Here is a 12,444-nt window from a genome sequence, read left to right as displayed (position 1 = left end):
CTTATTTTATTGCCCTGATCTGGCATCTTCCCGGACGCATCCGGCATTTTCCACTTAGAAAAGTATTATAGTGATGTGGTTCAAATTGTGAAGCACAGCTGCACCTCTCCAACCGCATCGCACACATGCCAGGGGCTTCTGCATAAAGGCCCTTGGTGAAGAAAGCCAGTACAGGGCATACAGACCATTAAATCCTCCAGTCTCGTTCCTTGTACGTCATGGCTTAGGACAAGTGGATTCACCTGTATTAAGTCCCTTGAGCCTCACTCAGCAAAATCTGAGTTCAGACATCAAGTGTGAAAATTTTGGTGGACAGAGGAGAAACCAAGGTCCTAATTATAGTCAAATACCACTGTACTGGGAGGGGGCCTCTGGGAGATGTACATCCAGGTGGCCACCATGGGAAATTTATGCCCCACCTGGATGGGAAACTTCTTTCCTGGTGTCAAGTCCTAGTGAGAGCTCAAAAGGGAGCATGTGAATGAGGAGCACCACCCAAGCGGGTGCTCTGAATGATGGCTCTTCTCCCATCTCAGACATAACAGAGGAAGGTGAGACTCAGCCCTACAACACGTTTGACCAATTCTGCATTCAGGAGAGTGAGGGGGAAACCATTCCCAACCCCTCCGGGCAGCTGACTAGAACTCTTGAAGCATGTGATTTAATCAAGACCGTTGCCTTGATGCAGAACCACAAATGTCAGGAGGACGTGGAGGGCTGCACAGGGCTGTCTTGCTTTCCCCGGCCGCGGTGGCTGGGCATTCGCAGGCTACAGGGCCACAGGCAAACAGCTCAACCTTTCAGCCCCATCCCCCTGTGTTCAAGGCTGCGGAATTTTCCCTAGAAGTTTATTTCTTCTGAAACATACCTCACCTTATTTTAAATACGCCAGTGATAAGAGGCCTTCTCTGTTATCGGTCTCTGTCACCAACATGCTTTCGCAGGGCATGTTATCGAACTGCCTAGTGGCTTACAAAACATGGGACCAAAACCACAAGCCCTGATGGAAACATGCCTGCCTTTCCCATGTCTGAACCTCCTTTCCCCAAGGACACAAGGATGCCACCTTGGTCCATCCAGCTCCCTCTAGCCCCATATCCCAGGCGCAGTTACCAGCGAAGATAAAATGGGGGCATAACTGGTACTTGCTACATAATACACTCCTGGCTTCTAGTGATTTTCAGTTCAGGGTGTTCAAAGACTTAAATATTAACTCTCTGAACCAGCCTTGATTGCAGCTGTGGGAATATCTCCTCAGCTCGGTTGCAGGACGCTGGTAATTTTTAGCAGAAAGTCAATGAGAAACCCCGGGGCAAAGCTCAGCCCGAGAAAGAGGATGAGAGTTGCACCAGTGTAGCAGGATCTGGAAGGGCAGATGCAGTCTCTCGCCTGCCTGATGAAGAGTTTGCGTGGTCTGGAATGGGAACTGGGGTGATGATGAATTCAGGGTGGCCACAGGGGGGCTGCAAGAAGAGCCTTGGAGCCTCTGTTCAAGGCAGGAGCCATTTGATCCCAGGGATGTAGGCAGCAAGGGTGTAAAGAGACTGGAAAGGGCAACATGAGAGATGGTAGGTGAGGAAACATGAAATGTGCTTGCTTTTTCAGTGCTATCTGTAATACTTTAACCAAAATTTAAGAGGTGAAGAGGAGGGATAAAAAACATTATCTGAAGAAACGAAAGACTTCAACCTAATAATGCTAACAGCAGAGAGTGCAAGTCAGAAATAAGCATCCATCCAGGCCATAAACGCTGAGGCCTGCAGGTTAAGAGGATAATGTACAAGCTGTGTTGTTGAATACGGTTTAAATTAACATTAATCTTCTGGCAATCAGTCCTTGCCACTGTTCAGAGCCATTTTGCAGAAGTGTGCGGTAACCTCTAATGGTCGCCTTTCACCACGGTGGTTGATTAGGGGGTAAGGAGAGATTGATTTCCTTCCCTTTGTGTGTTATCTGCTTTGCTCCTGCCCTTCCAGCAAAGGGCTGTGGGCACTGGGGGTCACTTTTGAGCACCCACGGGACGTGGCTTCAGCAAGAGGAACGGTGGCAGCGGGCCACTGCCAGGACAAGCTGGTGGCAGCGCACACCGCTGTTGGGTTGGCTGCTGGAGAAGGGTCTTGCTCTGGGAAAGCTCTTGCTTCTCCATCCTGATGGGGTGTGAGGGAGGTGATGCTCCTGCTCAGAGCATTGAAATGTTCAAGGGCAGCTGCTGCTCACTGTAAGATGGCTCCGTGCTCGTGACCTGCTCCACAGGGCAGGGAGGATGGCTCCCCACCTCCCTGCAGCTGTGGCAGCAGCTTGGCTCACACCGAAAGGCAGCTCCTGGTTACCCCGATCCTGCCAGTTCCACATGCAAGTTGGGAGGGAGAGCTTTGCAGTTTATCGGAGCCAAAACCATTAGCCTGGTAGAAAGGAGGTTGCTACTGCAAAGACGTATCGCGCAGCTCAGGTTTTCAGTCTGCCTTCTGTGTTAGAGCTGAGGCATCCTACGAAACCCCCTGCCAAAGATCAGAGCAGCGAATACAGAAAAGAATTAAAGCTGCAACTGCAACGCAGCCCACAAAAAAAAAAAGTGAGGGAGCTGGTGGGCTTTGTCGTGTTCCAGCCGACGGAGCCCAAGCTGTGCAGAAGCATCGATGCTGGGGGGTATGAGATGCTCTGCTGTGATGTGCCGGTATAAAAGTCTGCTGGCAACCGCACCTGGGTCTCATGGTGCTGAGGTGCCCTAGGGGTGTATCTGCATATAGGAAGGAATTTCTATTTTGAAGTATCTGTTGAATTGTGTTGCTTCTTTTCCACCCAAAATGTGATGAAAGCTAAATCGGTGCTTGCCCTATTTTAAAGGACTAATGCTAGAATGAAATGTGTATTGTATTTCAGCTTAGAGGGTGGTATAGTGGACGATAATTCCAGCAGGTATCTTGAAAAAGAGATGATTACCTGGACTATTTGGAAATTTTGACCCAGCTATGACTGTGAGAGACTTGGTACTGTTGAATAATACTGTTTTTCTGATAGAAATCCTTTCTCTCACCCTCTCCCCCACCCAACCCTTGTTTTTTTTTTTTTTTTTTCAAGGACCAAGATAAACACAGGCCTCTGTCTACTCTGGCCAATCTGGCAATCATCATCACGGATGTGCAGGACATGGACCCCATCTTCATCAACCTGCCCTACAGCACGAACATCTACGAGAACTCGCCTCCGGTAAGGGCTGCTGCTTCACTCCGACGTGCATGGCCGTGGCGTTGCGCTGGGGGCCGAGGGAGGATGGAGCAGGGTATGGGACAGAAAGCACAAGATCTCCCAAAAGATCTGGAGGAAAACCTCCTCTTTGCAGAAATATTCATCCATCCTTCCTTCCATCCACTACAGGTTTGCATTGCTCTGCCCTGACATTCGCGGCTTGGGTACAAAGAGGAACCCTGTTTCCATGCTGGAGTGCAAATGCTCTGAATCCTGAGATCCAAATGGCACCCAAAGAGAGGCAAACCTTTTTATTTCTCAAACAACATGTTTCAAGCCAGGTCCGAAGTATTTTGCCTTTTTTTTAAAACAGGGAGCCTAAACAAGAAGGTTTAGGAAGCCTGAAACCCAAATAAAATGTTTTCCTAAAGATCTTTTCTTAAACTTTAAAAAGGCTTTCTGTTGTTCTTAGCACACAGTCACCGTATTCCTCCCCATGGCTTATACACATGCCACTTCTAATAGAAAAGTTGAAGAAAAATGTAAACGTTCCTGAAATGAGGCAGTTTTGAAAATGCCAGAATCATCAGCCATTTCAGCACTTCGAGCATTTTCCCCCAGGTTTTGCCAAATTGATCCAATCATTTTAGTTCTTCTGAAACTCGGTTTGTCAGCAAACTCGCTGTTTGTGGAAAACATCTCCCGGTCTCTAAATACAGCAGAGATTTTTTTTCTTTTTTTTTTTTTCCCCCCCACAGCAGACGACAGGGAGCATAGTGGGCAGCTTCAGCAATGGGAGCTGTTTGCTCTGCTCCCAGCAAGGGTGCCCAGGACCATCAGCCTAAGCACCAAGCCTCAGCAGCAGCATCCACCTTCCCAAAGCACAGCTGTGCACCCCCATTGCTTGGTCTATAGGGCAAATATCTTTGTAAATGGATGGAAAAACTTTCTGTCCTAAAATCATGGCGTGGTAAGCATCCATACTACACATGCAAACTGTAATGTCTCTGGTGGACCAGATCTGAAATGCCCGATGACTTAGTTCATGCAGTGGTAGAGGGAACTCCAGCTCACTTCAGTTTATGCCTTCTTTTTCCCTTTGGAGCAAAGTGCTGACTCTGATGGCATGGAGAATCCTGGATCAATAGGGCTGAGTTCTGCTGTCACAAATCCCACAGTCAGACAGCATATTACCTGTCTGCCAGCCCAAAGATGGCCAAAAAATGGCTTCATGAATTACTTTCCTGAAGTGAAAGTTTCAGTGTGTTTCAAACCTGTTGAGATTGAGTATTTCTGTGGTGGGCAGAATGAGCTGCAGGGAATTAAAAACACTACTAAGATCACCCTTAAACGGGGAGAAAAAGTCTTAGGTGAAAATATAGAAATGGAAGTCCCGCAAGTCAAAAATTATAAACTGCATCACCTTCATGGAGTGAGCTGGTATCCAGGAAAGGGAATCGCTCTCAAATTAGTGATATATATTAAGGCTGGATCTCAACAGTCTCTTTGTGTTGATGCACTGACAGGTACCACAGTTATTCCCAGAACATATACTGTTTGCACTAGGCAAAGCAGCAAATAATCTCTGTGTAACCTGCAATAGGAAATGAATGAAGGACTGCTCACCAGACTGTTAGCAGTTTTCTGGTGGGTTTAGGGATTTTAATTTCTCTTGGTCCCACATAACATCTTCAAAGACACTGTGACATCCAAGATGGATAGGTGTCACCAGAGACACAGTGAAGAAGACAACTGCTGAACACCTGTGGTAGTTTGAATGGTATTGCTTTCTGGTTTGGACCCAAAGTCCCATCCTTCCCAGCTGTCATGGTTTGAGCTTGGTTGGCAGCCAACCACAGTGCAGCCACTCTCTCTCCTTTTTCTTCCAGCAATAATAAGAGAGCCAGGCTTGGGGTTCAAGATAGGACTGGGATGAGGAAAAAATCCCCCTTAATGGGCACGAGCAAAAGGCAGACTCGTTAGGGGAAGAAAAAAAGAACATATATTTATTACAGACACTAACAACACATAACAGAGTAGGACAGTGAGAAGCATTGCCACATCTTGAGAACACCTTCCCCCCACCCCTCCCTTCTTCCCGGGCTCAGCTCTGCTCCCGATATCTCTACCTCCTCCCCACAGGGGCGCAGGGGCAGGGAATGGGGGGTGCAGGCAGTGCTGCCGCTTCTTCCATCTTCAGTGGGGGGAGCTTCTGGAACTTGTTCCCCCTGCTCCATCGTGGTCCCCCTCTCACAGGAGACAGTCCTCCACAAACTTTCTCCGACATGAGTCCCTCCCATGGGCCGCAGCGTTCCCCACACTGCTCCGTCATGGGTCACTAACTTTCTCCCACTGGATTCCCTCCCACGGCTGCAGCCCTTCCCGAGCTGCTCCGGCGTGGGACTCCCCCGCATGCTGCAATCCTCCCAGCACTGAATTACAGCAGCAGGGCTACCTTTTCCCATGAGACCCCGGCCTTCTTCGGGCACAGCACCTTGATAAACCAGGTGGAAGCCACAGGCCATAAATCAATGTCTGCTCCACCGTAGATCTCCATGGGTGGCAGGGGGGGCCGCCCTGCCGTCTCCCCACAGGATACAGGGGGGTCTCTGCTCCGGCACACCTCCCCCCTCCTTTCTTCCTCCATTCCTCCACTGACCTTGGTGTTCATGCAGCTGCAGCAACTCCTCCTCACAAGTCCCACTGCTCCTCACCACGTCCCTTCTTAAATACGTTCTCACAGAGGCGCAGCTGATTGGCTCAGTTTCCAAACAGACGTGGAGCTGGCTGGGAGCTGGGGGAGCTTCGAGAAGCTTCTCACAGGGGGCTGCCCCGATAGCCCCCTCCTCTGCCACCAAAAAAACTCCACCACTCACTCAACCCAGCACACCAGGAGAAATCTCCACTGCTGAAACAAGGACATGGTTTGCTATGGCAAGCCTGGGGTTTGACGTGTATTTTCGTCTCTCTTTGAGAAGTCACACGTGCAGAGTGGAAACTGCCATCCTGCAGAATGGCTTGGTTATCAAAAGGATAGCAGCAAATTCGGATGAGGAGTCTGGGCTTGGCTCATTCCTGTCCAAAAACTGGCTTCCAGGTCAAGCCAACAGGCTGCAGTGCTTTTTTTGTGGGTGATGTTTGCCCTGCTGTCAGGCTGAGCAGATCAAAATGTGCTCGTGACGTCTCATCCCAGCCCCACATCTATAGAATGGAGACTTGCTGCTGCTCCCCGTGCCCTCTCTCTGTCTCTCTTGACTCTCTTTTTATCTGTGGTGCACAGCATGTCTGTGTTCCTCTATCAGTGTATCAGGCGAGAATACCTCATCTAAAGTGTATACATTACCTAATAAAATCCTTCTTATTTGGGATTATTGCATCAAATTTTAATTTCCTCACTCGAGTAACAGCATGTCAGCCAGCCCGTCAGTGAAGAGCTGATAGAAGGTGAAAAGAGTGGATAAACTGCAGCAAATTACCGCAAACAGATCTCTATCAGCCCTTTGACTGGAATTGACTGGAATTAAGAAGTGAGAAATAGGATTTTTTTTGCCGTGGCAGCTTTCTGAAGCACTCCCCCCTCCTCCTCCTGCTGTAACGCTGGGCTGCGCTTTGCCTTTCAAGTCTCTAATCCTGTAAGAGAAGAAGAAAAAGGGGTGGAGGGGCATGAGAGGGGAGAGAAGTGCCATTGTAGCTCTTATTTTTCCCAGGATGGAATCTGGTATCATAATTGAGAAGCATTTTGGGCACATGCTTTTTTGGACATGGAGAAGAAAGAAATTTCTTATCAGGCAAAGGAAGAGGATGCAGTGGGGAGGGACTTTGCTGTCCCTGAAGGTGTTGTATCTTCTTTCCTGACACTGTTTATCATCCCAGTGTGCCTCAGACATCTCTCCCGGGGCACCCGAATGCACCAACGCTGTCTGCAGCTGTGACAAAGCCTGGCAGCGTTGTATTTTTTATCCTCAGAGTCTTTTTTGGGTGTCTGTCCTCACAGGGTCTGTAGACTGGATAGCACTGTTAATGTTCTCTGGACAAGCTAATGGGGGCTGGAGGAGAGGGGCCATTCCCCCTTGCTGAGATGCTGGTGGTCTGATGAGCCCTGACTTTTGGACCTCAGCTGGTGCACAGTCCAGGCAACATCACAGCTTCACTTTGGGGGTGAAAGAGGAGGAATCTACTCACTTAGAGATAAGCTGAGGCCTATGAAAGTGTGCTTCATCCTGCAGGGAGCCATGCAAAGGCAAGAACGGGGGGTAAACCCCACTGGCACTTGGTCTCAAGACCAACAGTTGTATTTCCTCACAATAGCATGGTAGAGGTATGCGTCAAATATCATTACAACAGTTTTAATTCTTCAGTACCATCCCCCTTCCTCCTCAAAAACTCCTTAGGTTGAAGAAATAATGTAGAATCAGTGCTATTTTTGCCCTGGAGTCTCAATAGCTTCAAGTTAATTCTTCCTTACAATATTTCCAGCCCATCAGTGTGAACACTTTATTAAAAGCTCAGGGTTTTATTAAAAAAGGATTCATTTACCCCTGCCCCTCTTCAAAAAACCCTCAGATTTTGTTTGGATAATGTGCCATTCTTTATTTTCTTTGCCTTTTTTTTTAAGCATAGGCTTTTCCAGATTATTACTTTTCTAAACCTTCTTCCTCCCTTCCCTAGAGGGAGAGAGTTATTCTGTTCTTGTTCTTTGGTCTATACCCACCAGCAGAGTCTTTTCCTTGCAGCCACCGTTGTCAGTGGTAGGTAGGCGAGTTGTTACTTGTTTTAAGAAATGTCAGGAATGTTTGAGATTTTCCAAGAGGCAGAGGTTCATTCCACAAATACCTGAGCTGAGCCCTGGACAGAGCTATTGCCGCTGGAAGTCAGCTAGAGGTTTCCACGAATAAGTGGAAGCCTTCACAGGTGTGTTTGGCTAGAGATGGTGGGAGAATCCCCTCCAATTCTGGGGTGCACTTGGCTGTCTCAGGGAGCCAGGGCACAGCATCTCCTGCCCTTAGCATGCCAAGACATAACGAAAGGAATAGTGTTGTGCTTCGGTAGGATTTTGGAGGAGAAATCGGAAACTGTTGAGAAGTGGTTGGTGAGAGGTCAATCTTTACAATCGTGGTGTGGTCGTGATCAAAGGTTTGTTTTGGTTTGGGTTGTTTTCCCATTTCTAGTCTCTCCTCTCTGACTAGTTATCTCTGCTGGTGAGGTGGGTAAGGCGCTTTACAGCCATCAAAGGTACTAAGAGATGAGTATAGCCTTTGTGTAGCATCATGTTTTGCATCACATCTTCTCACTCCAACACGTGCTAAATGGGAATACTCCTTTCTGTTGACCGTGCTGAGCGATCATGTTCTGAGGCTGTTTTCATCAGTTATTACCACTCACTACAAAACCAATAATTGCCACCAGCATCATGGACAAACATTGCACCTATCATGTGGCACTTCTTCAGCCTCTTCCCCAGAAGGGTCAAGATTGATCCTAAACCCTGTGTGGATGCTCAGGGAGGGATCATCTATCCCCAGGAGCAGGGATTTGCCAGTCTTGTGGATATTGGAAGACTCCTGTGAAGGAACTGGCAGGAAGGATGGTAACCAGGTGGGATACAAAGAGGTGCCCAGGTCCTTGCCCTTGCCCTGGTTCCAGGAGATGGCATCCATGAATGTTGGGGATCTCAGCTCCATTCTGGTATGTGTTTCTTGGACACTGAAGAAGTGTGTCTTGTCCCCAGGAGGGGCAGATCGAGAAGGAGGAGACACACAGGGCTGCAAGGAGATGCAGTCTCAAAAACCAGCAGTGTGGAAGCCATCATCATGGACTTGCCAAGGACCAGGGGAAACTTAGCATGCTCTCTAGCAGCCTTCGTTCTTGCGATCAGATGTCTGGATAATTTCTTTCTTATGGACGTGTCTATGGCACGTGCTGCTGAGATATCCAAGCGAGACTCCCCCTCTTCCCCTCCCAAAATTTCCCTGCTGCAACATCTGCGCTCATCCTTTTATCTCTCCCAACAGCCCTTCCCCTTGGCTCCTACAGGAGGGACCTTTCCCGCAGATAAAGCGGCCGCAGCGTCTGCTGGCCGATTGCTATTCCTCGGCCATCGTGGGAGCCCTGCCTTCTCCTGCAGCTGCCTTCCCTTTGAAATGTGCCACACGGCAGGCGACACTTATCATTCTGCACCGCTCCCCCTCGCTATTTGACAGGCGATGAGCGAGCTGTCAGATGGACCAAGTGCCTTCACCCACCATGCCTGCTATGGAGGAGCTCTTGTTTTTCCAGGGAGAAGAAGAGGGCTCACGTCAGCCCTGTGGGGACAGCCAAATAAAGCAGAGTATGCTGGGGGGAGAGCATGCTGGATTGCATGCCTCTCCTTTTTTTTTTTTTTTTTTTTCCTCCCTTTTACCTCACCCTTCTTTCCACATTCCTTGTTCTGCTTTCCCACCTGCTCCTTTCCCACTTGTGCTTTTTATCTATCTTTGCTCCTTTGGAAAGCATAGTTATTGTCGGTGATTTAGAGGCTCTCCAGTGGCTGCTGAGCCTCACCAGCCGAGTGCTGCTCAAAGGCCAGTGACCTGGGATTTATGGCTAATGTTCTCGGTTAATAACATGGATTTACTTAAGGAGTCCATTGAAATGCCCTCAGAGATCAGGGGAATGGGCAGTCTGCCTGGCCCTAGGAGCTTTCTTTACGGCCGGCAGCGGCAAAGCATCTCCATCGAGCCCACAGGGGCATGGCTCTGAAAGCTGGGGAAGATGGCAAGTCCCTGCTTTCCATCGGTGATGTTTCTGCAGCAGCTTTCCCTTTGGCCTTCAACTGATGGATTGCAGGGCAAACACAACGCTGTCATCCCACTGTGCTCCCTCGTTAGATATGCAAACGCCTCTGTTGACATTTCCTTTGAGGGCAAAAAAAAAAAAAAAAAAAAAAATTGCTTCTTTTCCCACTCTTAATAAACCAATGAAAACAAGAACAGCTGAGTTGTAAATTTTTTCACACTACATTAATTATGTGCATGTGCATGTGTTTGTATTCACATGGGCTCACTGCAGTGCGGCGGGAGAAGTACAGCTTATGGAGCAGACATAAGCGCACGATGTTTTTATGTAAAGAACTAAACAAGAATTTTGGTTCGCTTTTATGTTCTTCATTGTTTTGGGGGGACTCTTGGCCTCGTGGACCTTTCTGCTGGGCTATAGGAAACAGGTCTGCCCTGCGTGATGGCAGTTGCAGAAGCTCCTGCCTGTGGGCAACCCCCTGTTCCCAACATCTGTCCAACTCTTCTCCTGCTTCAAGGTTTCAATTAAAATCTCTGCAGCTCACTTAGTTATGCAGCTGGATGCCGATGGCCAGCGTGAGCATCCCTCATTGCCTGGGCTGCCTCGTTCAAAGAATGCAGGGCAGGAAAAGGACCAGTTGAAACTGGGAAGCCAGTGGTAGATAAAACTGGTGTAGTGACCAGTGCTGAAGGTCGTGGTGAGAGGGAATTGTTGCCTTTGGTTCTCAAGGGACTGCAGAGTGAAAATCTCGGTGGCAGAGGAGCGTATGCTTTTACCCGTCAGCCAGAGCCTGTGTTGCTGCAGGGAGGCACATCCTGGCTTTGCCTTCAGTTCTTCCTCCCTCTTCTTCCTCGAGCACCGATAGCTGTGTTCACCACACTGACCTTGCCCCAAGCCCTGCTCCTCTGAGCAGGGGATGAGCAGCACGGAGGATGAGGCTGGTGGTGCTCTCTCCAGTCCCTAAGGACACTTGCCCCAGTACAAACCTACCGCGTAGTCAAGCTCAGCCTGCTCGGTGGTTGAGTTAGAGGACATGTTCTCCTGGACATGCCCTCAGCATCACCAACTACATCCTGCGGTGGGTTAGCAGAGTTCTGCAGCTTGCACAAAAGCGTTGAGTGGTGAGCCTGAACTACTCCAAGAAGCAGGTGACGGGACATTTCTGTGACACGCCTTATCCTTGGGCAGGTTTTCCGAAGGATGGGGCCCGCGGTAAGAGGTGCAAGGCCTTGGCAGGGCGCCCTGGGAGCCCCCACAGCACCTGGCCAGGATGGCTGTAACCCGTGTCTCCTCTTCCTCCCCAGGGTACCACCGTGCGGATGATAACGGCAATCGACCAGGACAAGGGCCGTCCCCGCGGCATCGGCTACACCATCGTCTCGGGTAGGTCACAGGGGGATGTGGTGGGGATCCCAGTGGGGAGGGAGGAGCTGGCCCCACAATAAGTTTTTGTACATCTCATGCCTCGGAAATCATATTTGGCTAAGTTTCTCATCGGCTGTGCTGCTTGCTCTTTTGGTTCAGCCTCACTAATTACTGTAACCGACCGCTACGACTGAAAGCTTTTACCTCTCTGAAAAGCTTTCTTTGCCTTCGGCGCAGTCGGAGTGCATCGTTCGTGGCATCTCTCTTTCCTCAAGCAGCGGGCTTTATTTCTAACAAATCTGACAATATCTCGTAGCAAAACCTTTCAGTCTTAATGACAAGTCACTAACAATTCTGCTTCACGCTACGCCACGGAGGAGACCTGTAAAGAGGCAGGCGTAAAACTCTTGCTGGCAGCGTGGTGGTTATTGTTTAGGGAGAGAATGGGACTGATTAGGGGCTGAACAGCTCCCGGCGTTTCCCGAAAGCCTCCGTGCCGAGGGCTGGCTTCCCAAAGCATTGCTGGAGCTTTGTAAGTTGGGAGGCAGGTGCCTGGATGCTGCTTTGGTGGGGTGTGCCCCAGGGACAGACAGACTGTGTGGGTTAACCCAGGAGTGAGGGACCAGCTTGGGGGGTCTGGGTTGTAACCCTATTTCTGGCATTGCTTTTGGGAGGTGGGGGGATCATCACTAGCAAGAAATGGCAGCAGTCCCTTCTCTCCCTGCTGTGCCACACACTTCAGGTGCTGGCTGGCAGCTCCTTCGAGCTACGCATGCAGAAATAATTTCCCAGTTTCTCTTCCTCAAAGCCCAGCTGTTTCAAATGCTCTTTTAATCAACCTCTAGGGTCAAGGTAATTTCACCCTAACTTTCAAGTCCACTGATCCTGACTGCAAGTATCCAGGTCAGTCTGCCTTTGAAGATGCAAGGATTATTTATTTCTCTAATTCCCTCTGCAATTTATTCTAATGTTCCCCCGGCATGAATTAAATGAGAGATTCCCCCAGATTGTATGTATCAACTGGCCAAAGTGCAGCAGGGACTTCCTTTTTCCTGATATGGGCCCTTTTCCACTGGAGACTGGGCTGAAACCTCAAACTAGTTTTGTAGAGGTTGCTGA

General features: G+C 49.2%; 1 protein-coding gene across 1 annotated transcript in view; it reads left to right on the top strand.

Moving 5' to 3' along the window:
• Window positions 1–12,444, top strand: part of LOC122154873 (cadherin-23-like) — a 165,373-nt gene that overhangs the window by 99,933 nt on the left and 52,996 nt on the right. Inside the window, 2 exon segments of the mRNA XM_042807848.1 lie at window positions 3,079–3,207; window positions 11,265–11,343. Of these exon segments, the coding sequence (XP_042663782.1) occupies window positions 3,079–3,207; window positions 11,265–11,343 (208 nt within the window).

This window comes from Tyto alba, unplaced genomic scaffold, assembly GCF_018691265.1.
Source record: "Tyto alba isolate M040663 unplaced genomic scaffold, T.alba_DEE_v4.0 Super-Scaffold_1, whole genome shotgun sequence".
In the NCBI taxonomy this organism is placed as follows: domain Eukaryota; kingdom Metazoa; phylum Chordata; class Aves; order Strigiformes; family Tytonidae; genus Tyto; species Tyto alba.
The sequence above is the reverse complement of the archived record's forward strand: the minus strand, read 5'-3'. Positions and strand labels throughout refer to the sequence as shown.